This window comes from Sceloporus undulatus, chromosome 5 (assembly GCF_019175285.1).
Source record: "Sceloporus undulatus isolate JIND9_A2432 ecotype Alabama chromosome 5, SceUnd_v1.1, whole genome shotgun sequence".
Lineage (NCBI taxonomy): Eukaryota > Metazoa > Chordata > Lepidosauria > Squamata > Phrynosomatidae > Sceloporus > Sceloporus undulatus.
The window spans coordinates 37,509,330-37,529,866 of record NC_056526.1 but is presented as its reverse complement, the minus strand read 5'-3'; the positions used below and the strand labels follow the sequence as shown (position 1 = coordinate 37,529,866).

The window sequence follows — 20,537 nt, the reverse complement described above, 5'->3', positions numbered from 1 at the left end:
ATTTTGTTATCCAAGGAGGATCTTGGAGTCAAACCCCAGCGTATAACAAGGGTCCACTGTATTCTAATAAATATAATCCCCAGGTCAGTCCTTGAATGTGAATTTTAATTTTTTTTTCTCTCATTCACTATTACAGTTCAGTTACTCTTGACTACTAGAATAATTTTAGGTATGCATAAAGTACATAAAATTAACATTATACTTATTTAGTTTTTTTTAATGAAAAGCAAGTAAAACATGAATCAAACCTCTATTTATGGCAATTGAAATATTTCCAATTCAATCTTTTTCAGAACATATACTTCACTGAACAAAACCCAGACATGTGAACACTGGCAAAGCTTTACTTGAATATTGAAAAGGTGAGGAGGCAATAAAGGTGAATGGCTCAAGGAGAACTATGATTACAATAAGCAGATACCCTTTTCATTATGTAGAAAGGATTAAGCATAAAAGCATTAATACTCATTGTTCATTCCTATTATGGAGTTAATGCTGTTAATATAGCAATAATCCATGAAGAGAATACACGAATGATCTAAAACTTTTGCAATATTGATCTTAAAGGGTAATCCAGATTTGAAAACTGGAGAGAATACTTTTATGTGAAAGTTTGGAGCTTTTATACTGAATCAGCTGATTGGTACTGATAACACGTTTCTCCGATTTGGTGGATTAAAGGAGAGATGTTTGTTTCATGTATATGCTGCTTTCCTTCCAGACTGGGCCCCAAGGTGGTTCCAAAGAGAATCAGTAAAAAATCTTAACACTGAATCTTTTGAAAACAATTAAAAAACCCAAATTAACCAATATAAAATCATTTAAAAGCCATATAAAAGTTTAAAAATAAATGAAAAACCCATCTAAATTTGAATCTTCCCTGCTTACCCATTAAAAGCCTGCTTAAACAAAACCATCTTTGCCTGCCAGGGGCAAGCCTAGCCCCCTCCCCAGAAGGGAGTTCTAGAGAGTTGAAGCAGCCACTGAGGAGGCTCTCTCTTGAGCCTATGATGATGGTGCGACCGAGAGAAAGTGTTCCCGGTAAATCTTAAAAGATTCTGGCAGGTTTGTAAGGAGAGATATGGTCTTTCAGATAGTCTGAACCTAAGCTGTATAGGGCTTTATAGGTAATAACCAGAACTTTGGAAATGAACCAGGTGAGCCAGTTAAGCTGTTTTAATAAGAGAATTATATATTCACTATAGCTGTCCTGGTCAGCACTCTGGCTGCAGCATTTTGGACTCACTGAAGCTTCCAAATAGTTTCCAAAGGCAGCCCTATACAGACTCCAGGAGAACACCCAAGCTGTGAGCCCAATATTTCAGGCATGTAACTCCATCTAGCACAGGCAAAGTTCCTATTCCTTGATCTGCCTTTCAACTGGCCAAGAACACATCTGTCTTGTTTGGATTAGGTTTCTATTTGTTTGCCCTCATTTAGTACTGACAACACATTTTGGTTCTGTACCGAGAGCTTCCTTGGAATCAGATGGGAAGGACAGCATGGTCAATGGTACTGAAAGCCACCAAGTGGCTGAACTAATACTGTAGAGACAAACTCCCACAGCCCAGTTTCTGGTGTAGGTCATCTACCAAGGCAACCAAATCTCTCTCTGTCCCATAAACAGGCCTGATGCCATATTGAAATCAATCTTCTGTCCTGATGGTAGACTCCTACCCTAACTACTTATTACACATCAGGACAACCAGATGTTGTGGCACACTCATTTCTTTAAGAGTGATCCATAGCTTTTCATGATCTATGCAATCAAAGGCTTTGCTATAATCTATAAAGCTCAGGCTGATGGTTTCTTTTTAATTCTTTGGAGCGCTCCATTAGCCAATGTATGTTTGTAATATGACCTTTAATGCCTCTTCTTTTCCTGAATCCAGCTTGGAGATCTAGCATCGCTTACTTCATGTATGGTAAAAAAATCTTTGTTGTAGAATTTTGAGCATCATATTGCTTGCATGGTAATTTAATGCAATGGTCCTATGGTTACTGAAAACCTTGGTGTCCCTTTTTTTGGTAGGGTGCTGAAGATAGGATCTCCTATGTCGGATAGGCTTTTGCTAAGCAGCCAGACTAAATGTACCAAACAGTTAATGGGCAGCAGTAGTAGTGGAGGGTGACACCGATGGGGGATTTCACATACTCAACAATAATAGCACCATAGCTAATGCTTGTTAGTACTGCACAGAAGGAGGTATTGGTAAACCTTTTAAAGATGTTTTACTACAAAAACCATCCAAAATTAAACATGTGATATTGTCAGAAGAGAAAATTCCCAGGTCACATGACATTCAACAAAGTACTGGGATACAGAATTATAACAGTAAAGAAATAGTTCTCAAATTTCCCCCAAGAAGATAATCAGAAATACTGTATGAGTGAAGGAGAGTTATAATGAGTAAGAAACGTGATAATCAAAATAGAAAGGTGCAGGGAGTGAAGTAGTAGAAAAGAAAAGACCAGAGAATACCAAAAAGAAATATTAAAAGGCAACAGCCAACGTCCAAAGTATCAGAATATTCAAAAATAGGATTAATAAGAATGCAGAAGATAATGAATTAAAAAAAGGAGGAGGGAAGAATGGTAAGCATGGAATAAAGGTTGGAAGGAGTGATGTGGCAATAGATTTCAAAAAGTAGTTGTCGTCCTAACAGGAGCTCTGTTGGATCAGAACAAAGACTTAGCTTGTGCAGCTCCCAATTTCCCACAGTGATTAATCAGATGTTTATGGGAAGTGTAAAAGGAGAAAATAATCCTCTCCTGTTGTTGTCTTGTAGCCACTGGTATGCAGAAGCACAGTGCTTTGATACTGGAAGCCACATAAAGCCAACATGACAATCTGCCTTTGACACTGGAAGCCACATATAGCCAAAATGACTGCCTGCCATAGAAAGATGTATTCTCCATGTATGTATCTAATTTCCTTTAAAGTCATCAGTGTGTGAAGGCCATTACCACATCTTGTGGTAGTGAATTTGCCAATTCAATGTCACATTGTGCACTTCTAGAACATGGCCACATAGTCTGAAAAACCCACAAAAAATAAAAATATTATGGCCTAACTATTCATCAGATACATACCTTTGGCCCTTTTAGTTAATTGTTGTTGTTGTCACTGTCCTACAGATTTCATGTGTTTTACTGTAAAAACTCAATAAAAATTTAATTAGAAAAAATACTATGGCCTCCTGTTTTTAAATAACAAGCCATTTCAGTAAGCTATGTTTTTTCATGCAGAGTGGCCCCACTGAAGTAAAACATCAAAGCCTGATTAAGAAAGCTTAACCATGTTATGGCACAATGATGTCTGAAGTGACAAATTCAACTGCAGGCACAGCATTTCCTCCAAAAACAAAGACAGCGAATGAACCAATGGAAAAATAAAAGCAGGCATGCTACTGAAACATAAGACATGGTTCAATTGAAAAGATTCTATCTCTGGCCAGGAGAACATCACAGATACAATACTTTGGGTCTATAGATAAAAAGATTCACAAGGAAGTGGCCAAACCTTTTTTCTGTGAAAGCAAAGACTAAGCAAATTGCATCTGGGGACCCTTCCTTTGACACTTGAGACCTAGTACATTCTGCTCTGCTGCTGAGTGGTGCAGTCTTACACATAATTGAAAGCAGAGGATTTTCCTTATTTATGCATTAGTTGAAAGTGATCCAAGCAAACACACTCTGTTCTTACAAGAAAGTCAGACCATTCAAAATGAAGGCACTTGTGGGCACCTCTCATTTCCTATCTATGGCCTGAATGACCAGAAAGTAGGCAGCAACTTCCATACTGAGTGGCTCAATCCAGGTCCTGGCAATACATTTATACCAGGCAACCTCCAAGATGGGAGCCAGACTAATGAAAAGAATTGTTATGTAAGGAATTCTCCACTCTCTCTATTCAGAGTCATCCAGTGTCTAAGCACTTGGCCATAATAGTGCAGAGACCCAATAATCTAGTGGGGAAATATTTTTCAGAATCACAGATGAAGCATACATACATAAATTACTCTGAAAAAATAAATAAATCACTCTGAAGAAAATCTCAAAGGAAGGAAAACCACAATTTAGCCTGAGGTAGAGGAACCACCTCTAGCTGAGTAGCTATGGACAAACTGCAGCTTCAGAAGATGGAAAGATCTGAAACCAGTGCAATCAGTAAGACACTGAGAATGTCTCACGCAACAGGGAGTCACTAGATTGACACCAGCTCAATCTTCTCAGATCTTGGTGAGGACTCTGCAAAGTTATGGAGAGGTCAGAAGGAATAAAGAGCTACCTCAACCAAGGCTGAGTGAGAGCACTGATATTTTGTGGCTCCTAATCCTGGAAAAAACAACAATTTGGATTTTTTGTGGGGCGTGCTCAGAGAGAAGTCTCTGAAGTAGATGGTCAAAGTTTAAGACAGTTAATGTAAGATCCATTCAATGTAAAGGTATAGGACATGCAACTAACTGGCCTGCAGATTGTCATATGGATGGATTTTCACTCTCTTGAAGAACCATGTTGCCTCCTTGAGATTTAGCATGTCTCTAATGATAGGGCAGAGGTGTTCTTAACATAAATAACAAAATAATTCCCCTGGAGTTTGAAAATGGATGTATAAGAGCCAAAGGTACAGCTACAGAGCATTAATTTTAAGGGTGATCTTGAGAAATAATCAAAGACTCTGAGCCACATCAAACGCCACATCCTGGGATTACCGAAACTGACGTCTCTCTGATGTTATCACCAGAGGTGCTCCATGGTTGAAGCGCTCAATTTGAAGCCGGTGTGTCTTCACACTATCTAATCCCTGCAAAAGTCATTTGTGTTTTCTTTTTCTCCCCCTCCACATGGCAATAATAGCTGATTTTTTTTTCATAAAAAGAAGTTGCTTTCCATTCCCTTTATATACATGAAGATAAAAGAAACAGAGCATCAGTAAGAAACACACATCAAAAGGTCCAGGAAATTAAGCCCCAGTAATAAATGGGGGAATATGACCACAGACTTTAATGGTTTAAATAGTGTGAAGATCTCAAAAATAAGTACAAAAAAAGGCAGATCACGTCAAAGAAGTATTATAAAACTTTCAGTCTGCAATTTATTAATAATAAATTATAAATTTTGCCTCTTACTGGGGTAGATTATGACTATTAAACAAACTGTTAAGAAGATAAAGTCATGATATCACAATTGTTCAGTGTGATTAAGAAACAATTTCGATAACAAATAGCAACAATTACCCCAAAAAAGCTCACAGGCACTCTTCTGTAAGGCACAAATCCATTTTCAAATGTTAGAATCACAGAATCATAGTTGGAAGAGAGACCATAAGGGTCATCGAGTCCAACCCCCTGCCATGCAGGAATTCACAATCAAAGCATCCCCGACAGATGGCCATCCAGCCTCTATTTAAAGACATCTAAGGAAGGAGACTCCACTACACTTCGAGGGAGTTTGTTCCACTGTCGAACAGCCCTTACTGTCAGGAAGTTCCTCTCAATGTTGAGGTGGAATCTCATTTCCTGCAGTTTGTATCCATTGTTCTGAGTCACTATAAAGTACAGTGGTACTCGGGATACGAAAGTACCCAGGGTTACAAATTTCCGGGCTACGAAAAAATCCCAAGGAAATAATTGTTTCCGGGTTACTAAGTTTTTCGGGTTACGAAATTTTTTTGTGCTTTTTCGGGCGCTATTTCACACGGAATCGCGGCTTTTCCCCATTAGCGCCTATGGCATTTCGGCTTACGAAGGCTTTTCGGGTTACGAAAGCGGCCGCAGAACGAATTAATTTCGTAACCCGAGGAAGCACTGTATTTGCATATGGTCAATGCCAATAAAGTATCCGATATTAACTTCAGCCATACAGTTTGCTTCTCATCTGTGGCAAACAGAAACTAATTTTGAACAAAAAACTGGATAAATATTTATAATGCTATATATTGTCTCATGTTTTAGATTGTATGCCACTTGGCCGGTTTTTATTCCCCCCCCCTTATTTCATTTGAACTTTACTATGTAAAGCACTGTGCAAATTTTATAGCACTCTATAAATAAATGTAAATAATTTACTTTTTGGGGGAAATCAATTATAAATTATAAATACCATAAACAAGTTGGTAGCCCTCTTGGAGGAGAAAGTACAGCAGCTGGAGTCCAGAGTAGCTGCACTTCGGCATATTAGGGAGCAAGAGGATTTCCTGGACACAACGGAACTAACCATCTTGGATGAGTACCATGCAGAGGAAGTTGCTGGGGCGGAGGAGGTCAATTCACATACACAGGAGGCAGACGGCTGGACGAATGTCACACAGAGAAGTAGGCCAAGAAGGGATTGTTCTGAGAGTTTGCAGCTAGAGAATCGATTCGAAGCTCTTTCCCTTATCGAGGACGAGGTAGAACAGCATGGACAGACTTCAGGGACAGAGCAGGGAAGCCTGCGAGTTCCACCAGAGGGAACAGTCGCTGCTAAGCCTCGGTGCAGGCATGTGGTCATAGTGGGGGACTCCTTGCTGAGGGATACAGAAGCAGTGATTTGTCGGCCTGACTGGTGGAAATTCCTTGTTGAAATAAAAAGCCATAGAAACATGGAGTCACTTTGGTTAAAGGAAAATAGGTTTTTAAAATGAGGGCTTGGAGTTTAGGAAAAAAAATAGAGCTAAGGAGTAAAAAGAGCACCGTGACCCGTAAGAAGCGGGCACCAACAGAATTAGACATAATATACACAATTTAAGATAAGGATACATTGTTGACGTTCAGAAGCAAGGTTAGGAGGAAAGTACTAAATTCTAAGGAGGGGGTAAGAGTGATGATGCAGTTTTAATGTATGCATGTATTTCTGTTCTGATTGTAAGAATTCTGTATGTTTAAATTGTAATTCAGGCAATCAGGTTGTATTGAAGAAGCTTCTTTGTCTTCAATAATATAAAAAGAGCCATTTTGTCTTGTTCGGGAATCTCAGCTTTTTGGAACTTGAATTCCACTGAGTTCAATGTTTTCCTTTGTCGACAATTGAAATAAAACTTATGGATTTTTAAATTTACTAGGTCCTCTTGCCAATTCTTTGCTCTGTCAGTCCTAGATCTTTAAGTTTCCTGAAATTCTGTTCCATGACAAATGTGCTCGGAGAGTGTTGTTGTCTCCCAGGGCAAAGATCTGTGATTGACAGAGAGGCTGACAAGACTGGTCAAGCCTACTGACCAATACCCCTTCCTTTTGGTCCATGTGGGAACCAATGATACTGCAAGACACAGCCTTCAGAATATCAGAAGTGATTACGAGGTTCTTGGTAAGAACTGAAAAAAAAATGGATGCACAAGTTGTCATCTCGTTTGTCTGCCCAGTCGAAAGGCACAGTCCAGAAGGGAGAGGAAAATAGCAGATAGTAACGCCGAGAAAGATTTGGATTCTTCATCATCGCTGCGGTTCCATAAGAGGGACTTCTTGCAACAGATGGTTGCATCTCACACCAGTTGGAAGAAATGTTTTGCAACCATCTCAAGAATTGATCAGGAGTTGGGCTTAAACTGAGTTTCTGAGGGGGGAGACAATATTAAGCGAAAGCGAAAAGGCTGGTGAAATAGTCAAACTGACAGAGGAAACAGACAAATAGTGCAAGGACCCAACAGTGGGCGGCAAAAAAAACTTGCCACAGGCAGCAAATAAGGGGACCCTTGGTCTAACGATGTCTCTACACTAATGCACAAAGAAAGAGAAATAAGCAAGATGAACTCAAACTCCTGTACAGCAAACAATACAGTCGGCCCTTCTTATACATGGATTTTTTACATGGGATTCAAGCATACACGGTTTGAAAAGGTTCAAAAAAATATAAATTCAAATATCAAACCTTGATTTTCCATTTTTATAAGGAAACACCATTTGCTATGTCATATATTAATGGGAATTGAGCATAACGGATTTTGTTATACACGGGGGATTTGGAACCAAACCCCAGTGTATAACAAGGGTCCACTGCATGATTATATAGGCATCACTGAAATCTGGTGGATGAGTCTCATGATTGGAATGTAGAATGAGGGGTATAACCTTTTAATAGAATAGGCCAAACAGGAAAGGAGGAGGATAGCCTTATATGTCAAGAGATATTTACACCAGTGAAGAATCCAGGACATCAATCATGGAAGGCAGGTGGAGAGCATCCGGATAAAAATTAAAGGGAGGGAAACAACAGGATGTGATTGTGGGAGTCTACTACAGACCCCCCAGTCAGACGAGGAATTGGATGATGCCTTTCTAGAAACAGATGACTACACACTCAGAAAAAAGAGATGTAGTTGTGATGGGTGACTTCGACTATCCTGATATATGCTAGAATTCAAACACGCCCAAATACCTCAAAGTTTAGCAAATTCCTCACTTGCCTCGAAGACAATTTCATTGTCCAAAAGTGGAAGAGGCAACAAGGGGGCAAGCTATTTTAGATCTGATCCTAACCACAAGGATGACTTGGTTAATGGGGTACAAGTGGTGGGATCATTAGGTGGAAGTGACCATGTTCTCCTGGAGTTTGTTATACAGTACATTGGAAAGGAGAAGCCAGACATAATCAAACACGCATTCTAGACTTTAGAGAGCGGATTTCAGTAAAACTTAGAGAAGTATTGGAGGTGATCTCATGGTCAGAAATACTAAAAGAGAGGAATTCAGGACGGATGGGAGTTTTCTCAAAAGAGAGATACTGAAGGCACAACTTCAAACAGTTCCAGTGAGAAAGAAAAATGGCAGGTGTCTCAAGAAACCAGGATGGATGACTAAGGGATTTCTAACTGAGCTAAGTTTTAAATGGAAACATGTATAAGAAATGGAAAGGGGGAAATCACAAAAAGGAATTCAAAAGAAATAGCAGGCATGTGTAGGGGTAAAGTCAGAAAAGCTAAAGCGTAGAATGAACTCAGGCTTGCTAGAGAGGTTAAAAACAATAAAAAGGGCTTTTTGGATATGTCCGCAGCAAAAGGAAGAAGGAAATGGTGGGCCACTTTGTGCAGAAGATGGCAAAATGCTAACAGGGGACAGAGAAAAGGCAGAATTATCAACACCTTCTTTGCCTCAGTCTTGTCAGAAAAAGGAAATGGGTGCTCAACCTGAGGTAATGAGCAGAGGACAGAATAGGGGAATTTCACACAGAATAAGTAAAGAAGTACAGGAATATCTTGTTAATTTAAATGAATTTAAGTCTCCAGGACCAGATGAACTACATCCAAGGGTATTAAAAGAATTGGCAAATGTAATACCGGAGCCATTGGCAATACTCTTTGAAAACTCCTGGAGAACAGCAGACTGGAGGAGGGCAAACGTCGTTCCCATCTTCAAAAAGAGGAAAAAAGAGGATCCCAACAATTATAGTCCAGTTAGTCTGACATCAATACCAGGAACGATTCTAGAGCAGATAATTAAACAGAGGGTCTGAGAACATCTAGAAAGCAATGCCATAATCACAAAAAGTCAACATGGGTTTCAGAGAAACAAGTCGTGCCAGACAAATCTGATCTCTTTCTTTGATAAAATTACCAGCTTGGTAGATGAAGGGAATGCTGTGGATATAGTATATCTTGATTTCAGTAAGGCCTTTGACAAGGTTTCCCATGACATTCTTGCAAAAAAGCTTGTAAAATGTGGGTTAGACAAGGTAATTGTTACATGGATTTGTAACTCTCCCACAGTTTTGAACAATGGTTCCTTTTCATCCTGGAGAGAAGTGACCAGAGGGGTCCCACAGGGCTGTGTCCTGGGCCCAGTGTTATTCAACATCTTTATCAATGACTTGGATGACAGAATTAGGGGCATACTCATCAAATCTGCAGATGACACCAAATTAAGAGGAACAGCTAATACCCCAGAGGACAGGATCAAAATTCAAAATGACCTGAATAGACTAGAAAGCTGGGCCAAAGCTAACAAAATGAAATTCAACACAGAGAAATGTAAGGTACTGCACTTAGGGTGGAGAAATGAAATGCACAGATATAGAATGGGGGAGACCTGGCTGAACAAGACTACATGTGAAAGGGATCTAGGAGTCCAAGTAGACCACAAGTTGAACATGAGTCAACAGTGTGATGTAAGCTAAAGGAAAAGAGATTCCACCTCAACATTAGGAGGAACTTCCTGACAGTAAGTGCTGTTTGACAGTGGAACAAATTCCCTCGGAGTGTAGTGGAGTCTCCTTCCTTGGAGGTCTTTAAACAGAGGCTGGATGGCCATCTGTCGGGGATGCTTTGATTTGGATTTCCTGCATGGCAAGGGGTTGGACTGGATGGCCCTTGTGGTCTCTTCCAACTTTATGATTCTAGACTACAAGTTGAACATGAGTCCAACAGTGTGAAGCGGCAGCTAAGAAGGCCAATGCAATTTTAGGCTGCATCAATAGAAGTATAGTCTCTAGATCAAGAGAAGTAATAGTGCCACTATATTCTGCTTTGGTCAGGCCCCACCTGGAATATTGTGTCCAGTTCTGGGCACCACAATTCAAAAAAGACATTGAGAAACTGGAGCGTGTCCAAAGGAGGGAGACTAAAATGGTAAAGGGTCTGGAAATCATGTCCTATGAGAAACGACTTAGGGAGCTGGGGATGTTTAGCCTGGAGAAAAGAAGGTTAAGAGGTGATATGATAGCCCTGTTTAAATATTTGAAAGGATGTCATATTGAGGAGGGAGCAAGCTTGTTTTCTGCTGCTCCAGGGATGCTTTGATTGAGAGTTCCTGCATGGCAGGGGGTTGGACTGGATGGCCTTTGTGGTCTCTTCCAACTCTATAATTCTATGATTCTAAGTTGTACATATGTGAACTATTAGCACAACAATATGCTTGCCAAGATGGATAAACAATATTACAACAAGTGCAATAACATTATTCAGTAATCTAGACATTAATCCTTTGAAAAATAAATGCAGATCTCACTTCTTCTGGCTTGAACATTGCCACTGTCACACACTCCTGGATTTTCAGGGCAGGGAAATAAGTCACTTCTACAATGACAGTAGGCCAAAGAGTGGAAAAGCAGGCGTAAGCAGAAAAAGGACTGATGTTTCATGTAAAAATAATTTGCAAGCAAGAGTGCAGGTTAAGCATCAGTATACAGTGCCATGTAAATGTAGAGTAGATTTAAGATTAGTTCACCACCGCAATACAATGTCATTCTAAAATGGATGGTTTAAGCAGAACACAAATGTATGCATCTATTATGAAGAAACAAGATAAGGTTACAAATTAAAGAGTACTAGCAGTACAAGTATGAACCAGACCAAAACTTTCCAATGAGTTCCTGTTTCATAGAAACCCATGCTGAAATGCAAATCTATTAATGATTTCTTAAAAAATACCCTACGTGAAATATGCAGTATTTTGAAAATAACTTTTATTTTTCTTATGCAAACTTAAAGGATTTCAGATTTTTAAAGCTAGTCTTGCAAGTTGGTCCACAGAAATCCCTGACTGAAGCAATGCCTAGTTACATGCCCTTGCATCAATTGGGCAAAATCAACAAGGAGCCCAGTAGCACCTTAAATACTATTAAGTGGACTACACTCCGCACCACCAGAGACATCTGATTAAGATGGTAATAACCCACGAAAGGAGATGATGTAATAAATTTGATCATCTTCAAGGTGCCAACAAACTGTTAATTTTGTTGCAACAGACTGATATGACTGTCCCTTTAGGAAATAATCCGCAGCACAAACCTATGTCAACTCAGAAGTAAGTCTCACTGAGTTCAATGAGATGTAATCTCATGGAATGGTATATAATTGCAGCCTACATAATAAATGAGAGAGAAAAAACTAAACTTCAGCTTCCAAAAGCCTTTTCTTAAATTTCTAGATGGCAATTTTCTTGTTGGAAACAAGAAGATGACAAATTAGAGCCGTACTGGAAATGTGAATATTTATCATCAAAAGACAGGTGAGAAAGCTTTCCAAGACATATGCTAATATCCAGGCAAAGGCAGCATTCCCATAATAACTGCCACATCATTTAATTTTGTTAATATTAGCACAGAGTGGAAAACTGGCCTTCTTGTAAAAATTTCATCTTTATCAATGTCAGAACTATCTTGAAAAAACTCTTATGTTTCAAATCAATACATGAACAGTAATCAACATGCATGTTAACATTTATCCTAGCCTTATTCTTTCATTTCACTGACCTTGGAACCGCTTTCCTCCAAAACTTCTCCCTCATCAGTTTGCATGGGAACAAGATCTGTGCAAAACTCTGCTGAAATATGAAGTTCTGCAAAAACAGGGGAGAGGGGAGAGGGAGATAAAGGCAGGAAAACATATGGAAAAATTAGTTTGGAATCATAGTTTATGAGTCATATCACACCATGTAAATAAATATGACATGGGAGGTTTACAGCAAGAATGGGATAGAGAATTAGAATACAGTGGTGCCTCGGGTTACGAAATTAATTCGTTCCGCCATTCCTTTCGTAACCCGAAAATTTCGTAACCCGAAACACTTTTCCGTTAGCACTGGAAAGCCTATAGCTGCACTTTGCAGCATTTGAATTTCACGCCGAAATGAATTTCGTAACCCGAAAAATATTTCGTAACCCGAAACAGTTTTTGCCAATCCAACTTTTTCGTATCCCGGAAATTTCGTAACCCGATCATTTCGTATCCCGAGGCACCACTGTACAGTTGGCCCTTCTTATACACGGATTTTTTATATGCGGATTCAAGCATACACGGTTTGAAAATGTTAAAATTTCAAATATCAAACCTTGATTTTCCATTTTTATAAAGGACACCATTTTGCCATGTAATTATATTTAATGGCACTTGAGCATACACGGATTTTGTTATACACGGGGGATCTTGGAACCAAACCCCAGCGCATAACAAGAGTCCACTGTATCCAAGTTTGACTAATCAATGGCCATTGGTTTTAACATCAATAGCTAGTACAGCTACAGACCTTCAACTTCATCTTATATAGCAGAAACTGCTCTTTTGGGTACATTGGTTACCACAACATCTATTCAAGAAAGTGCTTGCTAAATCAGCAGAGTGATGGAGACATAATACAGCTAATACCTCCTTAACATAACTGTTTTAGAACTCTCCCACAGTAGTTACGTTTTGGGAGGAAGTAAACACAAGTAAATTTGGTTTTAGAATGTGCCTTGATATTTAGAGATGTGCATGGTTTTTAAAAATTATTTATCTGTTTCTTGGAAAATAACAAATGCGCAACAGAAGTGGATTTTTCATGTACAGTATTGCTGACAGCTAAAAGATTAATACTTCATTACTGGAAAGATCATTTTTCTCCATCTGTGATCTAATGGATAGAAGATCAAAAAACACCTGCAAGACTCATGTATAGATTCACGTATAGACAAAATTTACAAATGGACTTATATTTGGACATTTCATCAGCTTTTATAAACTTACAACTAACATGGTCATTTTTCCTCCTTTTGTTATTTCTCCTCCTATTCCCCCTGCTTTTGTTATACTGTTGCCTGCAACTGAGATTTCTTTTGAATATAAATAACTTTTAAATTTAAAAAACAAAACAAAACAGTTATAAATACTAACATACTTATTTAACTACTGAAAGTATATATACGCACTATAAAAGATTGGTTCAAAGAAGTACTTCACCCTACATTAAAAAATTCAGTTCATGATGAGAGACAATCAGAAAGTATTACAAGAATCCCAATCACAAAAAATATGGTAGGAGGAAAAGAGAGAATGGGATAGAAAGAATGATATGCAGATGTATACATGCTAAGAATTTTAAGGCAGAAGCGAGCCTTGTAGAAAGGTTAACTCACTCTGCTGTACAGTTCAAAATCTTCCAGTTAAATTTCAGAACTGTTGTGTCAGGATAGGAATGATGTATGTGTGTGTAATCAATTATTACAAAACATTAATGTTTGTTCTCATAAGGACTCTGAACTCTATTTCTGTAGAAGAGTGTGCATGCCTTCAAGTTGCATGCTGACTTATGGCAACCCCATGAATTTCATAGGGTTTTCTTTAGGCAAGGAATACAGATAATAAGGTATTAATCCCAAAAACCTATGACTTGAAATAAGTGTCTTAAAAGGTACAAAATAATTCTTGAACAAGTTCAAGAATTGAGCAACTCCATAATTTCAAACAAAACAGTTACAAAATAGTTACTTGAATGTTTCTTATTGCAGAAACAGTAAGTTCCTAACAAAATACTTCTGTGCACCTACTGTACAGACACAAGAACATCCAGATCTTGTAGAATGGATAACTGAACTGAATAAAAAAATGTCTCAATGCATTTTGGTAGCATGCACAGAAATATTTACTTGCTTATTGATTATGATTCCAATAGAAGTCCTTTCAGCTTTTGAGGTGGTCAAACTGTAGTTTAGCTAGCAATAGTAGAGGTGCCCCTCAGGTACAGAATCAGCAAAGAAGGCCAAAGAATGCCCATCTAATGGTGGAAGAGGAAAGCTGCCAGAGCCTGGCTTCTATAGTGTGTGGAAACTGCATTGGACCCATGTTTAGTCTCCAGTGATATACTGAGATGCAGGCAAAAATGACTGTGCATCATAGATTTTAAATAACTAACAAGCTCATTCATGTAAATCAAATATATGAAAGGCTGCACAGCACATTATTTTGGGGGAGCAACAAAGTGAAGCAGAGACATTCTGTTCTTCCTTCTTTTTGCAGTTAAAGCAAGCAACATTGTAAGCAAAATACTCAAATAGCTAACTTCAACCTTCAAAAAGACCATGAAACATGAGGTAATTTGATATCCCATAAAACTACACATTGATGTTATAAGGAGGCAACTAACTTACTGTTTATGGTAACTGTCTGTTCTTTAGGGATAGTGCATACTGGGAAGAAAATTACAAAATCTGAAATGACATTGCCAACCTTAGAATTACTGCACAAGATTTTCATCTGTGGAAATAAACTTATATACCCAAACTAGGAGTCATGAGATGTTTTAGACTGTAGCATCATTTACAACCACTTGCCATGGTATCTGGAATTGATGGGAGTTGTACAGCACCACATATTTGTAGGCATTACTCTAGAGAATAGGGAACTCTAGTGACACCAGTATTGATCCCCAGCTTGTATGCATCCAGTTACCGGACCATGCTCTATATAGAGATTTCTTGGTAATCAGCAAGATAATTAGGAGTTTGGATTACAGTATTGCATCATTGAATAAATGTCAATATAATAGAATTAAGTGAATATATAAGCAACACGTATACAGTATATCAATGATTCCCAAACTTTAGTTTGTCAGATGTTTTGGACTTCAGCTCCAAGAATCCAAGACCACTGGTCTAGATGCTTGAGGTTCTGGGAGCTGAAGTCCAAAACAACTTGAAGACCAGAGTTGGGGAATCATTGAAGTATACTATATGTCAGACGGGATAATACCTTTCAGTATAACTCTTTTAGACCATCTATGTGCACCAATTTTCCTAGTAACAAAATGTTAAGCATAGACATCAATCCTCCCTACGTTTTCCTCATTGCATCAATCAATGTATGTTTAATCTCTCTAGGCATCTCATCCCTTTAATGAATACAGTCTTCCCTCCACATTTGCAGTTTTGACTTTTGCGGATTTTATTATTCATGGATTTGGTTAATTTGATCTCTCTACGAATCTCTACGTCCTCCAGCACAACTCTATGGTCAAAGTCTGCCAGAAGTCATGTTGGAGGACTTAGAAATTCCTAGAAATAGTAATTCTCTAGACATTTGTAGGTACTCTGCTGCAATTCTATGTCAATTTACTGCAGATTTTGACCACAGAGTTACACTGGAGGATCTAGAGATTCCCAGAGGTGCTCTCTCAGGTTATCTGTGGTTTTTCCATTTTCAGGGAGTTCCTTTGCCTCTAACCCCAGCAAATGTGGAGGTTTCACTGGCCTGTTACAGACTGCCAAAATAAAGCTGCTTCGGGTCTCTTTGGAGGTATGCTGTTTAAATGATGCATAGGTCCTAAGAGTCCGGAGGACGCACCAAAGCCACACTCCATTCCTAAGCAGTGGAGTGCAGCTTTGGTGCAGCTTCCGGATTCTTAGGATGCATGCATCATTTAAACAGCATACCTCCAAAGAGACCCAAAGCAGCTTTATTTTGGCAGTCTGTAACAGGCCACTGTATACTTTTCTCTTTCCCTATTCAGGTAGTGTGCCTGTATTTTAACAGAAATTACCTTGACAGCTTCTCAGGGCTGCTGAAGCCCGAAAAGGTCCGTCCTGGCTACATTCAGTGCAAAAGTCAAACCACTGTAAAAGAAAAAAAAATACAGTTCAAAATTCATCATGACACAGCATATATTAAAAAAAAACCATAACAAGTGAAAATTTGAAGCTAGAAAAGCCTAAGAAATAAGGTAACAGTAGTAATCAGGCATGTCTATGTTTACAATTCATACTCTCATGCTTGTCAAAAGCCCAAAACACCACAGAAACAATCCAGTTTGAAACTACTTTAACTGCCCCGAATCAATGCTAGGAAATTCTGGGAACTGTCGTTTTGTGAGATATTTAGCCTTCTCTGTCAGAGAGCTCTGGTGCCACAGACAACAACCAACAAACTACAATTTCCAGAATTCCATAGCATTGAGCCAGGGCAGTTAAAGCAGTCTCAAACTGGATTGTTTCTGTGGTGTGTTTTGGACTTTTGACAGGCATGATAGTATGGGTTGTGTGTGTTTTGGACCAAAGGCTACAGCAATTTTTTACATGAATAAAAGTATGATTGTACTGACAATCCACAGAAACACTGCATTCAAAAACTCTTAATATTATTTGTTGTATTTCCACATTAGAATAAGTGCCTAAAACACTGTAGCTGTTCAAATCAGATAGTTCCTCATACTGGAGTACTAAATTATATCACACAGCACCTAAAGTACTGAAAGCAAAAATCCATGGTGGCATCAACTAACACACAATTCAGCAGCATTACATGAATGAAAAACATTAAATTTAAGTTTTTGTTGCTCTTCCAAATGTTGACATACAGTAAGCTTCCTAAGGAAACCTGAAACTGAAACTAGACTGTCCAAATAAAGCAAAATATGCAATCCACAAATTAATGGACCATTCAGAGCAGTGTTCCAGACTTGTGAACACACATTTGTACAGAGGAACATGTCAATTAAGAGGACTGGAAGAATCAGTGTACTTCAGTAACTACAACATAAAACTGGGTTCAGAACATCCATGCCAATGAGTTATTTCCACCACCTCCCACACCAAGGAGTCTGCTGGTCATTCCTGATAAGCATCTCAGATTATTTCTCTACCCGCTAAGTCTTTTGTGGATTTAATATTGTATTTCAAAGAACACAGGTGTTTGTTTAATACACAAAAAGTACCCCTATTAACAGAGACTTACTGTGTCATCTTTATGATCCTTTTGGCACCAAGTAACTTCTTCCGAGGCCTTTTAAATAAGGGCTGGCATTCTGTTCAGTAACTATAATGGTGTATGTCTGCCTTATACAGTGTGCCTTTAGCATACATGCCCTTGCCATACACAGTTTTAAGCTTACATGAACGGCGAGGGACAAAATAGCACATGTGCCACCGCCACATACACATTGCGCACGTGTGCACCGGCATTCAACTCAATAAGACTCCAGCATATGTGAAAGTTGCCTTACCTGGGGGGCCAGAACAGATCCCCAATGTATGGCAAGGGTAGACTGTACCATCAAAACTCATTTTTATGGTTGTTTTGCATGCAACAACCAAAAGTACCCCCCCAAAACCTACCTTTCAGCAATGCAGTCATCTCCCCTCATCCATTTCCATCTTGACAGGGAGCACATAAATAAGTGGAGATGTATCCAACTGTGTTCTTCTGTGACAGGTTTCAGCAACACCTGTCGTAGTGCATTCATTTATGGGAAGGGAGGTGGACAAGTCTCCACTCATCCCCCTCCCCCACAACATGGAAATGGTCATGCCGGGCAAAGGGAGTGTGCTTCTGAAAATATAGCTTTGGAGTGGTAGCACTGGAAGACATAACCATCTCTCTGTAGAATGCAGAATCTTGGCCAAAATTGTCAACCACCTTTAAAATTCTATGTTTTAAGTCGGGGGGGGGGGGGAGGATTGTAGCCATGTCACTCCATTGCAAAAAACAACAACCAAAGTCTTTGTTAAAAATAATACATTTTATCTGGCCATAACCTTTCATGGTTATAAAGTTTAGCAATCTTTAAGGTGCCACAAGACTTATGTCTTAATAATATATATTGTTTCACACAGTAGTGTAAAAAGTAGCTTTGTGATTTGGTGGCTTTACAAATACAACAATTGTTTAGAAAGAGACTTTAAATAGTTTTGAACTAAGAACTCCGCAGAAAGTAATTTAACACCAAGAGATAATACACAAAGTTTATTGTAAAGCCCACCAAAAAAAGTGTCTTCCATTTGAAAATTTTGTCCTACATTTGTCCTGGTTTACTTATATATTTAATTTTTTTTAAAAAAACTTATTTAATTATTTATTTTTTGGCTTCGGCCCCCCAGTTGTCTGAGGGACAGCAACCCAGCCCCCGGCTCAAAAAGATTGCCTACCCCTGAGCTAAGAGAAGCGTTAGTATGAAGCTAATTTCAGGCTTTACATGCTGAAATTACAAGAAGTCAACTGCTTTGTGGCAGACAAGATAAGGGTAGATATATAGTAGCAGTAACTCCCCAGGTGAGGGAATATGCATTATGTCTTAGTACTGTTATGTTAAAAGGATGTACCGGTACTATGGTCAACACTAGTCAATGTTTGAGAGACAGCGTAATGTAGCGGTTTGAGCACTGGACTACAACTCTGGAGACCAGGGTTTGAATACCTGCTCAGTCATGGAAGCCTACTGGGTGACCATGGGCAAGTCATACTCTCTCAGAATCAGAGAAAGGCAAAAGCAACCCCCTCTGAACAAATCTTGTCAAGAAAACACCATGACAGGATCACCGTAAGTTGGAAACGATGTGAAGGCAAACAACAATAACAGCCACCAATGTTTAACTTGTATCTTGGTTAAAAGAAAATCTGGATAGCATTAACTGCTATCATGCTATCATGCAAAATACCACCCCTATGTAAGGCTTAGTCCTATTCTTTTCCACTACGAACAGACAGACATCACATTTCTATCAGTCAATGCTTTTCTCATGGTAGTTCATGAATGAGATATACTCATAAAAAGAATTCTGTGCTTAGAAGCACAGAGTAAGAACACTGTTAAATCAAAAATACTTGTTAGTTATCACACTTTGTTGTATTTGTAAAGCCACCAAATCACAGAACTACTGTTTCTATAAGAGTGCTGTATGAAATACACACACTTCAAGAGCCATGGCAACATCTTGTGGAGTTTTGTGGTTGAGGGAGACTCAAGAACTCTCTGGATGAAAATGCTAAGTGTTTCTTCCTAAACTTCAAATCCCATTCGATGTAGCCATAGCAGTTAAAGTGGAATAATACTACTATAACCATGTGATGTGGTAAGGCCCCAAGTTTACGCTGCTTGGCCATACAATTCTGCTCTAACTTTTATGGACCTGTGGAGAAAGTTTTTAATATATGGTGGGAGCAAAAAGGGCATACTAAGAACATCTCCATATGTGCTAAGAACTAGGTAGTCAACTTGTAGAGGATACAAGAAAAACTACCATATGACTAAACACAACTTTTTCCAATGGTAGCTAAGTGAAGAACAGACTTGGAGATCTGGAAGACTTAACCAAGCCTTTTATTTAGTTATGGAATATGAAACTAAACAAGTGTGAACACTCCGTTCTGAAGTAATAAAATGCAGGAGATAATCTGTCACGCCATGAACAAATTGTAGCCTCCAGTTTGATTTAAAACATATTGCTATAATAAAGCCTTGAGCGACAAACACATGAATACTGCAACAATTTTAGCAGTTGTGCTAGTGCTTGTTTATGAAAAGTGCTCTTAGAAGCAGCAGCAGTTAACAATGAGTCTCCATCAAACATACCATGAGTCCATTTTTAAAAAAAATGTTCCTCATGGTGAGAAGTGTCAGAGTTAGCTGGGAGGAAGAGCAGAAACAGATACTGATCTCAGCTAGCTTATAGTTTACTGATATAGTTTACTGGCAAAAAACGAATGAAACCTGAATAAGCCCGTGATGGCTTTATTTTGCTATATCAAGGAACTTACAATCACTATGACATTCAGCATTCAAAAACATTCACAGTAATAAGAATTTAATGTCACAGTTTAGAAGTGGAAAAAACAGCCTATACCAGTGATGGTGAACCTATGGCACCCGTGCCAGAGATGGCACTCAGAGCCCTCTCTGTGGGCACATGTCCTGTCACCCCGGCACAGAGTTTGCCAGAGTTTGTTACTAGAAAGCCAGAGGGACATGGCACTTTGCAATATGTAAGTGGGTTTTGGATTGCAGTTTGGGCACTCAGCCTCTAAAAGGTTTGCCATCACTGGCCTATACATTATGCGTTTATAGAACACTGATGATACTTTTAATGAAGAGTAACATCAG

At 38.8% G+C, this 20,537-nt stretch overlaps 1 protein-coding gene across 1 annotated transcript in view; it reads right to left on the bottom strand.

The window, feature by feature from the left end:
* The window catches only part of TNRC6B (trinucleotide repeat containing adaptor 6B), a 164,139-nt gene that overhangs the window by 138,446 nt on the left and 5,156 nt on the right, over positions 1-20,537 (bottom strand). The window contains exons 2-3 of the mRNA XM_042470868.1: positions 16,206-16,278; positions 12,166-12,251 (exon numbers count right to left, since the gene is read on the bottom strand). Coding sequence (XP_042326802.1) covers positions 12,166-12,210 — 45 coding nt within the window. The 5' untranslated portion in view covers positions 12,211-12,251; positions 16,206-16,278. The remainder of the gene's footprint in view (positions 1-12,165; positions 12,252-16,205; positions 16,279-20,537) is intronic.